Below are 19,493 nucleotides of genomic sequence, written 5' to 3'. Positions count from 1 at the left end.
AATTCCTCAGTCATCATGATAGCGTGCAAATACTCAGAAGACATGCATCTTGTAAAGGCTTGTATACATTTTTTGTTCTTGTAAATTATATGTAATGTGTTGAATTACTTCCACATGTCCAGGACATTCACGTTCGTGACTGAGAGAGCGGAATCAATGGACTCAGGGTTTGTATCTGGGAACTGTAGGAATTTTCATTCTTAACTTGACTCGTCTTTCGCCTTTTATTATCATGAAGATAGACGTAAGTTCTGATGTGTGCTTTTATACTGCTGTTATTTAAAATACGTGTCATTGTGTGTTGTGTTCGACACTGTGCCAACAAGTTGAACTGCAGATAGTATATTTACCCTGGGTAGATCACTTGCAGGTACACATGGAAAGAAATAACCTAGTGGGCATGTCAAACTTTGATGTGCAATACTTCAGGAACTTGTGTTCGGACGATTCTTACTTTCACGTACTGAATTTAATTATTTGCTAATGTGTTATTGCATTATCATATTACTTGTGGTAGAGCGCACATATTTCTTCAGACCGAAATTGTTTCATTTGCAAATATGCATGAACTATTTGTTGTTTCAGTGTTTCATTGTTACAATATACATATGCTTACACTCTTCTGTTTTTTTGTTATAATTCAAGCTTAATGTGCTGAAATCGAGAAAAAATTTGCAACTGACTATGTCAAAAATTTGATCAAACTGATGCCATTCTTCTTGCAGATATGCTTAACATCGTCAGAATTTTTTTTCCCTCACCCTGTGATTTTATCTATTCTTAATTCATTTTTGAGACCATTGGTGCTGCGAGAATAATTGATCTTGGAAGTTGCTTTTAGGCTTCCCCAAAAATAATACTCTCGTAACTAGTATCACGACCTGTGGTTGAGCACAAGGTCTTTTTCAGTTTTCGGTAATGTTTTTATTTTGTTTTTCTAGAAATTAATAACGAATATACATTGTTTTATATAATCTTAAATATAATAGAAATGTTAAGTTACTTTATACCAATTATCATCAGTTTATCAGAATTGAATATTTGGTAGTGATATACATCTGTAAGCATCTAAGAAATACAGTCTTAGAAAAAGTTTTGTCGCACAGATACTTTATAAGTCCCAGAAAGGAGGCAATGTGTATGATCATATATACAACGAAACAAAACTAATTTTATTACCTCAACTAGTCCTTCTCTTGTGAACCAGATCACACGTCCTCTGATCATGAGCACTGGCTTCTTTCTGGGGCTTACAAAGTATCTTTGCGACAAAACTTTTTTCTAAGACTGTACATACATGGGCGAGAGCATCAGTTTCAAAAGAATGTTTAGTATCTCTTATGATTATCAGTTTCCTTCTGAAGTGAGTTGTGAATTAAGTTTACCAGGAATGATATAGCACAGAATTGTATTAATTTGTGCAATATTTGTGAAACAGTCCTATTTCCATATATGTTTGTATATGGCATGATCTTTATGTTGTACAACTGAATAGTAAAATAGGTAGTTCACTATATATAACAGTGAAAGCAAATTGCAGTAGGGATATTTGATTCTCTAAATTCATTTTACTTGGTACATTCATATTGCAATATTATCTGCTTCATTACTAAAACTAATTGTGTTAAGAAACATTTGGTACACTATTCAATCAGTGAATCTCAATTTCAGTCTTGTTGAGCTTTATCTTCTTCTCATGTAGTTCAGATGAGCGCGCTTATTCCTTCCTGTATTCTGAGGCAGTGGCCTTCATAGAAGGTAGTTCAACAGAATGGATGTTTTGGAAAGGGTGTTAAGAAGAGTGAATTCGTTATTTTTCATGAGAGCTCATTAATATAATAGTAAACATTTTGCCACTAGAGAAAATTAAGAAAGAATCACAGTAATATATTTATTTATGGTCGAGCTCAAACTTGTTGATGTTTGGGGCGTGGTAACTTGTATGGCACTAGCCAGTAAGAGTTGTTTTTTGTTGCCACATACAGAGAGTTTTTCTTTGTAGTATCTCTGCATGTGGTTAGGATATTATTTCTTTCATACAAATGTAATGTCTTAGTGAAACCGTTCTTCTCTTCTTTTAGCTATTCTTATTATTTTGTAATAGTCTTGAGCTCCTATGATTGCCATCTTGTCTTCCAGAATAGTCTTTCGAGGTCTTCTCTTGTTATCCCCAAAAGGGAATGATTGTGACTTAATATCTGACCAAAAATGATATTTTCCTGTTATTTTTTTTCAATTTCTGAATACATATACATAGAAACAAAAACCACCTTTCTACACAAAGTGGTTCACATTTCATGGTTTGTTAACAACTGATTATTTACGACTTTTTAAGGAAGTATTTTATGTATAATAATGTATACAGGCCTACCAAATTATCTCCTGTCTTGATTGCCTCAGGAGTAATGCCTTATTGGTGTCATTTATGAGGTTCAAACCTCTCTTTGGACAGTTGACTAAACAACACTATGTACAGAATAATTCAAGGGGAAAGGGTCATACTTTGAGGGGTGATATTTATGCCCAACAATTTTGGTGAAAACCAATCAAAGTCTTGATGAACAGGCACAGTGCAGGTAATAGTAAATTATGAGGTCGGTACCTGTATATTATGTATAAGTATACTTTTCTCTTTACATAACATGTTCAGAAATACTGTTAAGCTCTGCATTTCGCAGATCATGTAGTCAGATGCCATGTTACTAATTTGAGCTGCTTCAGACATCCCTTAATGTAATCACAAGCATTTAAAATGTGGACAAGGTATTGCTCCCTTCTTTTCATTTTATGCTTGTGAGACTTCGCTCTTTAGTTAACTCCACAAACCATAATGTAATGGTGTAAGGTTGGATGACCCAGTTGGCCAAGAAATGACACCACCATGACCGATCCAATGCCCAGGATATATTTCACTGAGGTACTTAATCACTGGCTGGCTGGAATGTGCAGAGGCCCCATCATCTTGAAAATACATATCAGCCCTTGTTGCCTAAGGAACATCCTCCAATTATTCTGTTAATACATTTTGCAGGAACTCAAGATAATGTGCTCCATTAAGATGGTTACCTAAAATAGCTGGACCAATGAGATGGCCATCATTAAAACCACACCACACATTAATTGCGAAACGACGCTGAAAGTTACTGTCCACTGTCCAAAGTAGCATATGGATTTGGATTTTCATGTGCATGTTGTTGATGCTGTTATGGGTAAATATTGATTCATCCATAAACTGAATGTGTGGAATCAATCTGTCCCATTGACAGAATTCCAGTTGCTTGGCATCATCCCCTTCCCCTTCAAGACGGTGCTACACATATTGGTGATATGGATGTAGGCCTTGCTTATGTATTGTGCACTGCACTCATGTTTGTGGAATATTGAGTTGTGCGACAATTCTTCTAGAGCAAATAGTTGGGTTGTGTTCAATTATTTGAAGAATGTTCCTCATTTATTTACGTCTTGTTGGCCGTGTTGTGGACACTAGGAAGAGTATCACATGCACACAATGAGTCAAATACCCTCGTAAACCTATTCTATCAGGTGCTCTGAGGTCAGGAAACCATCGTTGGTATTCTCAAACAGCAGCTTTACAATTATCATTACAAGAACCAATAACATACATCATGTCGGCATACTCTGCATGTGTAAAGAATCATAGCATTGTAACTTCACTACACAGAATATACTCGTACTAAATAAACTGCTACAACATTTCTGACACCAACTCGAATTTGGCGAGGCAGAATGGTGAGACACCTCCATCTACATGCACACTTGCAAGTGGCCAACATGACAAAGGCAGTAGTACAAACTAATGTTGTTTTGGTTGCGCCTGCATTAACGTGAGCAGTTGTGTAGGAAGAAAAGGAGATTCATACCTATTACTTTCAAATAGCTGTTTCTCGGAAATCATTGAAAATAAAACATATGTTTATATAATGTTTTTCCTTTTAAATATCCCATATTATCACCCTTTTCCTCCTGAATTATCCTGCATTATAATTAATACAATTGATATTATAATATGACTTCACATCAGTGTGATGATTAGCAATGCTGACTGGGGACTGCATGGACCCGGGTTCGATTCCCGCCTCTGCCACGAATTTAGAACTGATTTGAGTGTCTGGAAATGGAAATAGTGGAGATAATGTTCTTTAAATATTAGCCTGTAAAATTGTATAAGCTCCTTTTGTTTCTGGCTAAGTGGAAGAGAAGGCCTGATGGCCTCAACTTCGCCAGAACAAATAGATATTATTATTATTATTATTATTATTATTATTATTATTATTATTATTATTAACTACAGAAATCACCAGTCTCGTGCATTATTTTTTACTCTCTTTGATATCATCAATTATTAATATATTAACGTTGTTTTGTTTAGTTCCTTGTGCGACAAGTGAACATTCTGAAACATTATGATTATCAATTTTGAACATAGTGCCCGGTCAGTAATACATCTGAAGAAAGAGGTTCACACCTGTAGAGTAATGGTTTGCGCATCTGACCGCGAAACCAGGAGGCCCGAGTTCGAATTTCGGTTGTGGCAAGTTATCTGGTTGAGGTTTTTTCCAGGGTTTTTCCTCAACCCAATATGAGCAAATGCTGGCTAACTATCGATGCTGAACTTCAGACTCATTTCACCAGCATTATCACCTTCATTTCATTCAGATGCTAAATAACCTGAGATGTTGATACAGCATCGCAAAATAACCCATTTAAAGGAAAGAAAGACCTGTGGAATAAGAATGTTAGTCTCATTACTGACTGCATTGTGTGTAGCTGCATATTCTTTTCTTTTTGTGTTCTAACCAGTTTCATATTGAAACCAATGAATCATGTCGTTCATCAAAGAGTGGATGTAGTAGTAAAGCTCGGAAAATGATCTTTAATGTTTACATTTTCTTAAAAATGTGTGGATCTGAAGAAATTGTAAGAATCTTAGTTTTTACAAATGCCAAGAGCAAACTGCCATGGCATGTTGAGTAAGAGTATCAGTTCTGTCACGTGTATGCAGTGAAGTTGAAAAGGCATTCATATTGCTAGAAAGCATGTACAGAACTTTAAATGTACCTGAAATATTGGCAAATGTTAGAAGGCGTCCATGTTCAGTGATATACATTTTAAGCTTAATGATAAAAGAGAATTCCTCACAACCAAGAAATTAACATATTATAAAAAAATTCAATGGCTCATTTTCCCCCACTAAAAGGCTATGAAACAGGGAATTACGACGGAAGAACTTGATGGAAGAAAATTGCTCACGGAATGAAATTATGATTTGTGACAATGAAGAAACTTATGCTCAAAGCTGTGGGTAGGGGAAGCAGACTAAATATTTTTCTTGTAGGATTGTCTAAAACATTTTTCATTCCTGATAAGAAATGGTGTTTAGGTCAAAGACCAGTAATTACCACGAGAAAGTTACGTCAGATTCATTTCAAGAGTGGTTTTTGAACACATTTGTAAATTATTTTTAGTAAGGTAGTACAGTAAAACCTCACTAATACGCTCCCAACTTACAATGCTATCCCATTCATTACTCTCTTTTTATATGTTCCCTCTTGTATTTCTTCCATACCCCTCTTGTAGCGCTTTTTTCGGATTGGAAATGAGTAACAATTCCGTATAAATTGTGAAAGTTGTAATGTTTTAAAAGCATATTGAAAAAAATATGTTGCTGTGACTGTACTGAGGATCATTGCACCAGGAGTGCAAGAAAGGAACTTCACCCTCTACCAGAAAAAAACATCCGGTGGACACTGTCGGAATTTGCACTTACTGGCACTTTCCTTTGTATCAAAGGATTTTAACACTCAAAAGTCTCCCTGTCAATACCTTCCTGTCATTTCTGTAAAATTTAGTCATCCTTTGAATTCCGTGGAATGTGTATTAAGTTTGCAGTGCGAAATGGCATAACAATCTGTGAAATGAATACCCTTTTCATAATGGTTGATGACGAGAATTGGGCTCCTGTACAGGAGAATTCGGGGATCTGCGGTGTTTATGACATAATTGTGGATCATGCTGCCACTATCGCCAAAGATGATGACAGTGAACCTGCAGAGGAAAATGTCCCCACACCAAACAAAGCCTCGGAGCAATAAATGTGCTTCGAAAATACATTAGTGTTGCTCCTAGCAGTGTATCAGGTGATGTTGTCTTTAGTCCCTTGAACCACATAAAGAATGCTACCATTACTATAGTACAAACACGCGGCAAACAAAAATTAAACATTTTGCATATGAAACGAGCTCTTATTTGCATTTTACATTGTAAGTAATGCACAATAAATTAGGTTTCCTATGAAGTGGTGTCTAAATTGTTTTCCCAGTTTCATAAATCATTTTCCGTCTCTTGCGCTGTCCCACTTATGCTCGAAGGCCACAGACTCTAGATGAACGTATTAACAAGATTATACTGAATACAAATATAATGGACAGTGCAACATAACATTTTGTTTAAATAAACAAAAATGTCTAATACTTCAGCAGAAGACATGTTATGATGTGGCTGGAACATAAAGGTGTTAACTTCATTCCTTGGAAACAAAATCTGAACTTCCGCAAAGAGTCCAGTCTTTAAAAAATAGTGAGAAAATAAACGAACTCATTCAACTGACCAATGCAAGGGTGGCATGAAGTTCTGGTTTCTGTCTAGTCACTGTTAATATAAAAATGCAAGAGAACTTGTTTGGACACAGATGAAAAAAGAGTTGTAAAGATAAACACGTAGAGAAATGACAAGAAGATGATTTCGTGATCGAAATAGGATGTCAATTAATTTTAGAGTCAATAAATGACGCATGTTAACAGTAATATTGATGATGATGATGATGATGATGACGAGAATGAGAATATGCCATTAGCTTCGCCCCTGGAATAGCAAATAGCACTTCAAAAGGTATGTGTTTAGTTTGTTGTTGTGTTATGACAGTTTTTTTTATCGCAAAGTGAACCTGTTTCTTGTTTGTTTTTGTTTTTTTTTTTATATAAATTGTAAAACATAATTTCTGGTTGTTAGAGTAGCTTCTGGAAAATGCTGCTGAAATTTACAGTAATAATAATAATAATAATAATAATAATAATGTTTTATTTTTTCTGGCAGAGTTAAGGCTGTGAGGCTTTCTCTTCCACTCAACCAGGGGATAAAAAGGAAATACATGATAATTGCATTTTCTATACACATGTTTCTTTAGTATAAAAGGTAGCCAGCAGTACTGGCTGCTCTGCCCACTAGACAGGCTCAATGAAATACACATCACTTTTTGTCTTGCTCTATAGCTTTGAAAATGTCGTGTTTGCATGTTATTGGCCTTAGCGAAATATTAGGTTTGGATTCGACTGTAGTAATGCAGTAGTCTGAGTTTTCATTGCTTCCAATGTTTATACATAATTTCAGCAATTCATTTTACAAAGTAACTTTTCCTGGAAAGTGCATAAAAGTTGGAAGTAATATAAGGTATTATTTAGTCCAATTAAACTTAATTCTATCTGCATTTCAAGCAAAATATTTTCAAATTTAGTAATATTTTCTGTCACTTCTCAAGGAACAAAATGTGACACCAGCTATCTGTATTTCTTGTTAAAATTATATTGGTTCTTTTCCTAATAGTTTGTTGCGACCAAAATAAAATCACCAAATCACTTTTATATCTTTTAAACAGTCGATAATGAAGATATATTGGTCTGCTTAAATTTGTATAAAGCTTCGACTGTTTAAAATTTAATGCTTTTAATTTTATTGTCATTCATTGGGAATAAAAATTTTGTAGTTATATGACATAAGAAAAAGTCGCCTGTTTATTTTGAATTCCAAATGCTTGGAGCATCAGTATAAAAATTTTGTTCTGATATTATTTCTTTATTTCTGAACAGGTTCGAGATAAATGGTGCACACATCATCGTCTCAAATGTGATGTACCATCTAACATAATTACATTATAATGCTTGAATTTAATTCATTCACACTTACCAAAACTGTGTAATTTGAGTTCTTTGGAAATTGTGTATACTAAATATCGTCAGTGGACATCTATTGAACATTTAGTAATAATAATATATGCCAAATTACTTCATTAGCAGCAATTGATGCTTTGCAGTTCTTTTGTGTATGATAGAAGCGGAAAAAAAATTGACTTTATACTTATGTAATGTTGTAATATAAAAGGAAAACTTCACTATTTCCAGAACAATACAGAAATGCAGTTTGACATGTTTTAGCTATAAAGGAATAGTTTCGTAAGTAGTCATAGGATAATGAGCTTTATTTGTTATCTTTTCTTCCATTCGTAGAAGACTGTGTAGATACTTTATCAGACAGAATTACAATTCATGTTATACAAGTTATTTGTATGTTTGGAAAGATACAGAGGTCCTTGCGTATCTTAATATCGTCAATGAAATCAGATGAGAAACAATGAAGACAAATTAAGATTTCGAAATTACTTCTCTTTCTTTATTTTCTTTCCACAGTTATCTTTGTATACATTTTTTGAATGTGTTCTCAAAATTAACTTGCGCCATTTGAGCTGTTGTTTCCTATCTGTGATTATTTTTTTTGTTGCATTGGTTTATGTTGTACAGTGTTGCATTTTAGTTTTGGCATTTGTACTCTTCTCCTTTGTAACAGAAGTAGTTTAGTATATGTAAATATATATTACTAACAAGAAATATACTTTGTCATAACAAACTACAATGACCTGAACTTCGAAAATTTTACGTGCTGTCTTTAGTGCTTTTTTAAAACAATGCCACTTGGAGAATTTGATCACCTCGTAATTTCATTGTGGAATGAATGGTGATTTTTTTCAGTATCCACTTTTGTCCAATCACTGCATGCTTTTATCACGTTCTGTGAGTGTGTGACATTAACAATTTTGTGCTTTGAAATAACATGGTTAGCTTTCATTTGGTAAACCTTTGTGCCATGTTCTTAACTGCTGAAAAACTTAAGTTTTTTCAGTAGTTAAAGAATTTCTTCTCTGTGTTTTTCTTCACTCTGATAAAAATGTGTAGTGAATATGTTAAGAACACTTCAAAATCAAATATTTTATTATTGTAAAGAGGTACTGAACTGACATACATGTTTATGTGGAGCAAGATGCTTTGGCTTGGTTTGTGACTATGTATATCCAATCCTATGAATGGCACAAAGGTATGTTTCTGATAATGGCCGATCGGATGGATATAACGGGTTACTGGAGCCGACATGAATTCTGGATTGCGCGTTGTTGTATGTTTGCAGGAAGCAAAGAATGCAGTGGGAACCCTGAGGGAGGGAGCCTTCCCACCTCAGCCCCCACCAGCCCAACCAGTGGGGTCGGGGCCGGGGCAGGGGCGGGGACCGGGATCCCACCCAATGGGAACGCAACCTCGCTAGCACGGAACCCCTTGCGAGGATCAAAGTGTAATCTCTCTGTCTCTCTATATCTCTGTCGGTGATCCCGACTGTAGTCCATGTTCGAAACAAACCTGAATATTGTTAGGGTTCCGACTGTTCTTTCTGTCGCTTTGCTGTACCATGTTCGGCTTGGCTGTTCCCATCTCTGCTTTTTAAACTTTTCTTTATTGCTTGGGTTTTGTTTGCTTTATTTTTGTAATGCCATATGAATGAGTGTTCACTGTATACTCCTTTCCTTTGCTACTTGTTGTCAGAGGGGAATATGTTTTTAGCTTGATTTACACATTTCAGAAGCCAAAAACAGACAATTCTATTGATAGCTAAGGTTATTTCTTCATTGCCTGCTTCCTTCATCCTTTGTTTTATTACGAAATAAGACGTAGCCTATTTTAGTTCCTTTATTATTTAATGCAGGTAACGAAGTTTAGCAGCTTTTGCTTTGTTTTTATGTCTAATATGAAATGAAATTTATTTAATACGACATGCACTTCATTTAATCTACAAGGTGAGTATAAATTAACTTAACACTTTTAAAATTTATTGCACATGTAGACTTGGCTAAGTAGAGTTAAAATCAAATAATGTCAATGGAACACTGTTTTATGAAGTCTAGTTTGAAACAACTTGACTGTGCTTTGCAATTATTATTTTATTTGTAAGTTTTGTAAAATAGCATCCTATTGGCGTAGTTTTAGAAAATGCAAGCTATAAGTATGTTGGAAAATGGGAGAAGATCTGGAATGATATATTACAGTATATCTAAAAACCACCAGTCTTTCTAATTATCAGGAAGCATTCTTTCTTCTTTAATATATTTCTAAAGATGAACACAAGCAATTTATTTTTTTTTCCGAGACCAACGTTTAATACAACAAAATAAGCAATTCATTATGTTATTTTTAGTTATCAGCATTGTATGTTCTTTTATTTGGAATTGATTCTATAATCTATCTCATATCTTTAGTTATGTTTCGTGACTTTTCTTTAAATATATTTTTGAGCATACTTAAGTATATCTTGGAATGTAAACGAGTGTAGAATTCCAATCCTAAACATTTTATGCACGCACACACTTAAAGATACACACATATTCACACACTCACTCTGAGTAAATCATAAATTAGATGTTCAGCATATTAAGTTATACATTTTGGTTTCCATACATTTATTTGAATTTTGAAACACATTCATATCTAACAAAAAATTGGATAGATGAGAGATATCAAATACTCTACTTTCCACGAAATTTTAAATTTGTATTTTACTGCTTCTGTTGCACATTGTTGCAAAATACAAATAAATTGATAATTTTATTAATAATTCTCACTCTACAGTAGAAAATAAGATTAATCGCATATTTTGTCACGATAAAATAATATGATTTTGCACAAACTTTTCAAACTGAGAACTGTTGAATTAATTTTTAGCCCCGAACTTTAATATTTATAATATAATTTTTAATTGTTTTCATTTTAGAAGATTCTACTAACAATTTACCTATGACAGGATTTCATTAAAGTTGTATAACATTTACTTTTGAATACAATTCAATGAGTTGAATTCACTATTTTGAAATAATTTTTTTTTTATCAGAAGTATTCATAGAATTTCATTAAGCATGTTCCTGAGGAAACAAATTTTAATGACATTTTTGTCCCTTATGTTTTCGTTTTAAGCTTTCCATTGTTTGGTATACAGAAGTATGCACGTTTCCATGTTTTCTTTTGTATTTGCAATGAAGTCAGAACTGAGTGGGTGGTATAAAATCATAACTGTTATTAGGATATTTTTTAAATTTGTGAGATTTCTTAAGTTTGTACGGGATTTCGAATTGCTGCGAATAAATTAGTGCATAGTTTTTCTATAACTTCCATCCTAACTATTCTTGATTTGTTGTACAAGAAAATTTATGGACAAACTCCAATTTTCTAACATAAATTTGCCTTATGGAATAAAAAAGTTTGTTATATGCACTTTTGAAGGTACATATAAGTTAGTTACTATTATTTTAGAACTGTGGTAATTGTTAATATTCTGGCATCATAAGACTATCAGTTTGGTTTTAGAACAGCGTCTTATTTTTTCTTGTATATAAATAAACAAAATGTGATTAGGTTGATGTACTTGCAATTGCATTCTTGTCCTAGGACTAATATAGTTGTTCTGTCGTCTTGCAAAAGAAAAAATATTGCTCGTGCAATAAATATTGGAAGTGTAAAAGAAAATTTTATCACCATGTAGTGTACATATATAAATTATTGTAGTTATTTGTAAATATGACAAGTACTGTGTTCAAAAATTACTAAAAGAGCATGGTGTAGGTATTGATGACACAATAACAAATGTAACATATTTTGGGAAAAAGGAAATATTAGATGGTAGAAAACAACTGATGTCTGCATCTGCTTTCTCCTGTCATGTCTTTTTCTTAGCAGATGTTTACGTCTTCCTCCGACACGAGCAGACCGACCAGCTCTGCAACATGGGAAGAGATTCACCGTGCGGCAATCAATAGGATGTTTTCTACTTTGTTGACACCTGAAGTGTTCACACAGCCATGTTTCTTCCTCTTCAGATCTTACCAAGGCACTCTCCTTTACTTCACGAAACCCCATCCAATATGGCTTACCTTACTCTTTACACATGAATTGGTTCCAATGTTGGCGGGATGTATTGCAATCTCTCTACTTACTGGGTTACTCTGTGTGTTTTATGTTGGGGTTCTATATTGGTGTCTGAGCCCAAGGGTATGATATCTTTATTTTACTGTATCCTAAGAACTGACCTTTTATTGTTTTGTTTCCTTTTTCTTGCTGACCAAATGCGTGGAAAACAGGGGAATCTCCGACTCGGTCTCCCTATTCTAGTCTCTCATCTTGGACTACAGGTGTCTCATGTTTCCTGCTCGCTCTCACTTGGTGCACTTGCTTGGCTGTAAACGCCCTCCTCAACTACCGAAACAATCTGGCCGATTGGGCACTACCAGAGAATTGCTAGGCTTTCCACGCAAATGGTTCACGAGCCACTCCAATCAGATTGACTTGGAAGGGATAAAGAGGTCTACTCTTAACACAGTAATAGTGATAGCTTGCGATCCCAATGAGGCTATCAGCCATTACTCATAAAAGTAAGATCTTGTTTATTCCATTCAAATGTCAATGCTGAGTGTTGCTCATGGAATAAGTGATAAAGGGTATGGTACCTGGAAAGGGTTATTGAAGGTTTTATTTTTCTTGTTTCAGCTCATATAATTGAATGGAATAGAATGAAAATTGCTTGAATTATTCCGTTACCTAAATGTAATAAATCACATGATCACGTTCAAATAAATAAACTATTGTAATTACTAGCAACTGGATTGTCAGCGTTCATAACAGTGTTGCATTATATATGAAATTAATGTGTCCACACACGAATTTTACTTTTTTTTTTGTTATAACCACAGTATTTGTATTTTCTCATGTATGTTACTTGAAATGTGTTTTCAGGCACAGTGTTAAAATTGTATTCACATTTTTAGTTGTGAGGAAGCATGTGTTAAAACAAAATTGGAAACCTGAATTTTAGTTGATGTAAATTATGCTTCGAATAATTTCTGGGAAAAAGTTCGCTCAAATGCGGATTTGTTCTGATAAATTTCAAATAAACAATGAATGGGAAATGCATAAGACCTAGCAAATTGCATTTAAATGTTAAGAGTACGAGGTAGTTGCCAGAATATTTTCTGTGTAAAGGAGTAGCAAGAGAGGCAAAAAGGGAATTTAATTTCCTATTTACATAACTTGCTGTGTGGTTCACTGACAAAGTGAAAAACGAAATTACTTTTATATACTGTATATGATTAGGAATAAACAGAAAATTGTAGTATTACAAAAAACTTTTGTGATTGTAATGTGTACAGGAAATGAAATAAAATTAATTAATTAATATAAATCAATTTGTTATCTGGACTTTAGTGTTAATAATGGAGTCAGTGGAATATGAAACTTTCACTAACCCTTTCACTACTGTCCTTTTTCTTACAAGATATTTATCACTGCATTTATTGTGTTGAGTTTAAATTCTCATTATGCTCTACTTGCATTTGTCTGCATTTTAATTTTCCTACTGATCACCACTTGCTGTTGGTTTCCAAGCACATGCACTAGTAGCTTTTAGGTAGTTTACGGGAATTGTAGGCAAAGATAATCTAAAGCTACTTAATATAAGCCTTGTAAAATTTTATTATACCAAAATTCAAAAGTTTTTTGAATGATTTGATTGTGTCCAAAATATATGTCAGTAATATACTGGCTGTAGATACAAAGTTACTCCTACAATTTCCGTTATGTTTCTACTCCTGTCTTGGCTTAAATACCATATTATATATTAACATTATTCAGTACTCCCAACCCCAGAAATGACGGTATGTGTAGAAGCAATTTCCATTTATGTTTTGTTCAATTTTTTTTACATGCTTTGAATTTTAGTTCACAGTAAATTCTTGTTGTGATAATCATATAAAACCTGCAGATAATTTGCTAAATGATATCTCTTACTGTGGTACTGAGAGTTTTTTTTTTAATTTTGTGGTCATGCCGTATTCATTACTTATATATAGAACTCAATCTTATAATTGCGTATATAGAATTTACCTAGAAAAAACTGGCAAAAAGATTCTGAACATTATGCATAGCCTTTGATTGCAGACATTAACTTACAGTAAGGGATGTTTTAAAACTTAAGCTTTGATTCAAATCATTCTTGTAAACTCCTCCAGAAGGAATTTATCTAATCGGGCTTCTAAATTTTCAGGGTTTCTAAGAAGTAGAAGAGAGAAACGCAAAGAAAAGAAAGCAAAAAAGAAGAAGGATGGTTCAGACAATACAAGTAATAAGGAGGATAAGTCGGATGTGTAAGTTTATTGACATTTAAATGCATATTACCAGGAAATATTTTGACTGCATAATGGTGAGATTAAATCTAGTGATCTAAAATTGCATGGGCATTCAAATTTGCGTATATTTATTATATATTTCTTTGCCATGTAGTTCATTGGAACATGCCACTTACTAATATCAGCATTGGTCAGAATTATTTTTAATTACAAATATGGTTGTATTGTTATTTATATGTCTCATATTTATTACGAATGAAATCCGAATTAGAATATATAACACAAGCCTGCGACAATTTTGCCACACAAAACATTTTATGTCATAAAAGTATAATGGAACAGTCTGATTTCGCAAAAGAATACCAGACTATCACCTACAGATTATGCACAATTGTGTATTTAACACAAAATTGAGAGTTTGCCGTTATGGTATTAAAATCACCGCACCTCAGACTTGTAGCATGGTAAACATGTCAAATCATTTGACATCATGTTTTACCACTGTCTATCTCTGTTTTCAGGTTGTCATATTTTTGAATTCAGGGTAAGTTCTCATATATATTTCCGGTCCTCGGGTTCGCATTTTTTAAATCTCGTGCCATTGGTTCTCTTTTAAACATGTATTATGTTGTGAATTTTGTATGTGGAAAAAATGTTAGTTTGAGTTGTATATTTGAAGAGGCTGTATGGATAATCCGAACAATTGTTATGTACATGGGTGTTGTGTGAAAAAGCAACAAAAAAGGAACATTACCCCATTGATCAAGAGTTTGTATCTGGCTCATTTTAAAATGAAATTAAGAGATCAGGACAAAAATTTTGCTCCATATATTGTGTGTAAAACTTCCTCAGAAAATCTAAGACAGTGGCATAATGGGGTTCTTTCATCTATAGCAGAGTCAATGGGATATCTCAATGATGGCCGATGACTATTGGTGTTTAATAAGAGATAACCATTATCAGGGACACAAATGCTTAACAATTCAGCATTTGTTTTAAAAAAAAGTGGAGGTGAAAATAATTTTGTAAGACATGTTTGAAATTTCGTAATTCACTTTAACTATTGTATCCATACAATTCAGATTTTATCAAGGTTTGCAGTGTTTCGCGCATTTTAAAGTGTACTTAGTACTTAGAAATTGTAAATATTTAAAATAAACTTTCTCACATGCCAAAAAAGCTGTACGAGATACGAAAAAATGGTGAGCAGATTTCAATTCATCTCACCAAAATTAGGTTTAGAGACAAGTTCAACCCTGTGCTGCAAAACAAAGGAGGAGTTGGAATTTGCTAAGATATACGTGGCTACATACAGTATGTCATTGCAGAATATGCCCAATTGTATTGGTTCTATTAATATTATTTATAGTAAAATTTAGTAATGTAATAAAAGTGAACATAATATTAATTAATTTCTGACATTACTAGGGAAGACAAAGATGACAGTCGTAAGTCTGAAACACCAACTCCAGAAGTAGACGAAGAGGGTTACTGTATCCGCCCTAAAGTTGACCTGTGGGAGAATGATAAAGGCAGCTTTTACTCCAGTTCTGATACAGACTCAGGTATGCTTTAGAGAAGAAAATGTTTCAATATTTTAATTTTTACTTCATTGTAAGAAGAATGAACATAAATTATTGTGATGAGACAGTTTCGAGAATTTTTTGGAACTACTGTATGTTCATGTTTATTGGGGATGATCAGTGTGGTTTTAGGTATAATAGATCGACTATTGATCAGATTTTTTGTATTCGACAGATATTGGAGAAAAAATGGCAGTGTAAGAGTACAATACATCAGTTATTCATAGATTTAAAAAGGCATATGACTAATTAGAGAAGTTGGTATTCTGAAGAAACTAGTTCGATTAATTAAAGTGTGTCTTAGTGAAACATACAGCAGAGTCCGTATAGGCCAGTTTCTGTCACATGCTTTTCCAATTTACTACAGTCTAAAGGAGATGCACATCACTTTTACTTTTTAACTTCGCTATAGAATATGCCATTAGGAAAGTTCAGGATAACAGAAAGGGTTTGGAATTGAACGGGTTACATCAGCTGCTATGACGTGACTATGTTAGGAGAAAATCCACAAACAATTAGGGAAAATGGAAATTTTACTTGAAGCCAGTAAAGTGATAGGTTTTGAAGTAAATCCCGAAAAGACAAAGTATATGATTATGTCTTGTGACCAGAATATTGTACAAAATGGAAATATAAAAGTGTATCCTTCGAAGAGGTGGAAAAATTGAAATATTTTGGAGCAACAGTAACAAATATAAATGACCCTCAGGAGGAAATTAAATGCAGAATAAATATGGAAAGTGCGTATTATTATTTGGTTCAGAAGCTTGTGTCATATAGTCTGCCATAAATAATCAGAAACTTAGAATTTATAAAATAGTTGTATTACAGGTTGTTCTGTATGGTTGTGAAAATTGGACTCTCATTTTGAGAGAGGAACAGAGATTAAGGGTGTTTGAGGATAAGGCTTTCAGGAAAATATTTGGACCTAAGAGGGATGAAGTTGCAGGAGAATGGAGAAAGTTACACAACGTATAACTGCACACATTGTTTTCTTCAGCTGACATAATTAGGAACATTAAATCCAGACGTTTGAGATGGGCAGGATATGTAACACATATGGACAAATCCAGAAATACATATAGAGTGTTAGTTGGAAAACTGGGGGGAAAAAGACCTTTGGGGAGGCCGAGACGTAGATGGGAGGATAATATTAAAATTCATTTGAAGGAAGTGGGATATGATGATAGAGACTGGATTAATCTTGCACAGGATAGGCACCGATTGCAGGCTTATGTGAGGGCGGCAGCGAACCTCTGGGTTCCTTAAAAGCCATAAGTACTGTATGTTCATAGTGTATCTACTTGATACTGAAGAAGTTATTTCCAGCATACTGGTAGGGCAATTTCTGCTAAACTACTGAATAGATTGTGTTTACATTCAGTAATGATAATAAAATTCAACCATGAATGATGTACATGATATATAATCATTTTTACCAAACAATGAACGAGTTTTTATTTAAAAAATAAAGTAAAATTTCAGTTTCTCACATAAGAGAATTTGATGAGTGAAAATATGTAGCAGTAGTTCTCTGCTTTCCTGTTTTTCGTAGAAATTATTTATGTGCATAATAATTTAATTACAATTAAAAATTATTTTTTACGATTATGTAACTCAACCCTTGCTCTTAGTAGGAGTTAATGAAGAATATCATGTCAGAGTCATGTTTCCAATATTGTATCCAAACCGTATTAAGCCAATTTTATAGACATTATGGTTCCGATAAGCCAAGTAGTAAACTTATGTAATTAATATTTCCATCTTTGGCTTATCCATTTCAAAGTATTTTATTTTAACTTATTTATATTGACAAACATTTTTTCTCCACTTCAAGCATCTTCAGCTCCTAAGTTTGAACGTGAAACAGGTTAACAATTTAAATACATAAATAACACGAAAATAATTACATTAAGCATATTTCATATGACATATTGTCCATGTTTGAAAGAAGTCAAGATTACAATAATATGTAATGACAAAAAAAATTAATCTAAAAACTTACATGTTAAAATCAAGTTTAAAATGTATTGAAGTGTATGTTTACGAATATGTATCCATCTAAAACTAAGACTTATTGTTTATGATATTGTTCAACTTATTGGTTTTAAAAGCTGTATTAATTAATACCTTCTTTGCTGAAAAGTTATTTAGTTTGTTGGAAATGGTTTTATTATATGTCATTGTATGCCAAATTTTGTTATTTTTATATGTTTTCTGTGACAGCTTATGATGTGGTGTTTTTAGTAATTTGTTTTGCTTCGTTTTTTCTTTTGTTTTACTAAGTTTTTGATGGTTTTACAGCTAAATCTGTTTTCGGAAGCTATTTCTAGAATTTTCTTGCATTCATTGTTATAATTCTTGAGGTTGAAGGGAGTATTAATAAATCTGTCAGCTAGCTTATTGTATCTCCATTTTCTGAAATTTTCCTATTCTTTATCATTCTCTTCTGGAGCTGGGTGAAATCTGCCAATTAGGTTTTACCAATCTTTACTACATTTATTTTTCCTGCAAGATCGAATACATTCACATGCTTCCATTTTTTTTTCTCTATATTGTTGTGCACAGAGTCCACCTCCATTTGCAAGTGTCCAGCCTCAAAGAAACACTGTGTAATCCTTACAATGTCCAACACTCATTACATGCAGAGACAGTACTCATGTTGATATTCTGGTTATACCTTTCTATGTGCTTGATCTTTCAAGAACTTCAGTACATGATGCCACTTCTATCAAATCTCATTTTCCTGTCATGTCGTTTCACATGTAGCAGTCTGCAGTCTTGATGTTTCCTATATCAAGAACAGTAAGATTATAAACTGAGTCTTCTTTTGTAATAGATTGCCTTTGGGCAACTAAACACAGCTTACAAATCAAATTCGACTGACACACTTTCATCATTTCTTTCCTTTTCTTTCTGTAAATTTTTGAGGTCCCTTGACATTTCTCTTCCTGTAATATGAACCATCTGTTTTCTTTTCAGAATTTCGTCCTTCATTTCTTCTTGAGAAAGATGTAAAAATTTGAAGTATTATTACACATAACATTTCAGGACCTATAGAGTGTTAGATTAATTTCTGTTGAGAATATTTACTGAGACTATTATATTTTCTTGAGTACCCTTCCTTCTATGCGACTCTCTTTTTAATACAAATCATTCATTATGTTAATGTCCAGATCAGCAGTTAGGCAAGTAATCTGCAGGACAGTCTCTCTTTTGTAATGAGACAGAAGAGAATGTGTTTTCTTACTCTCCTCCAGTTCTTTGTACCAGATTCATGGTTTCCTCTTCCCTCCTTTTCAGTAACGTACATGATGTTCATCCTTTTTATGTTATTTCTCACAAAAATCTATGCAATATTGAGGAAAATTTCCATATGTACAGTACTTGGGTGTTATCATTGTCCTTGATAAGATAACACTTTCTGCTTGTTTTCCTTTGTGAGGTACTTGATTTTATTCTTACACTTTTTATCATTTTCCTCCACTAAGTTATTCAGGTACTGCATTTGTAACTTAAGTGATCCAAGATCCCAGTAAGCTCTGTGAATACTTTTTCCTATCTTGCTCATTAAAATTGACACTACACTACCACACGCATTTAGAGCTATTTGTTTCATTGCAGGA

At 33.4% G+C, this 19,493-nt stretch overlaps 1 protein-coding gene across 5 annotated transcripts in view; it reads left to right on the top strand.

Moving 5' to 3' along the window:
* The window catches only part of LOC138707491 (F-BAR domain only protein 2), an 84,578-nt gene that overhangs the window by 42,501 nt on the left and 22,584 nt on the right, over positions 1–19,493 (top strand). For 3 of the 5 annotated variants that reach the window (XM_069836986.1, XM_069836988.1, XM_069836987.1), the window contains exons 8-10: positions 9,253–9,414; positions 14,203–14,302; positions 15,713–15,849. In XM_069836986.1, coding sequence (XP_069693087.1) covers positions 9,253–9,414; positions 14,203–14,302; positions 15,713–15,849 — 399 coding nt within the window. The remainder of the gene's footprint in view (positions 1–9,252; positions 9,415–14,202; positions 14,303–15,712; positions 15,850–19,493) is intronic. The other 2 variants (XM_069836991.1, XM_069836990.1) reach the window with 1 other exon arrangement.

This window comes from Periplaneta americana, chromosome 10 (genome assembly GCF_040183065.1).
Source record: "Periplaneta americana isolate PAMFEO1 chromosome 10, P.americana_PAMFEO1_priV1, whole genome shotgun sequence".
In the NCBI taxonomy this organism is placed as follows: Eukaryota; Metazoa; Arthropoda; class Insecta; order Blattodea; family Blattidae; genus Periplaneta; species Periplaneta americana.
The sequence above is the reverse complement of the archived record's forward strand: the minus strand, read 5'-3'. Positions and strand labels throughout refer to the sequence as shown.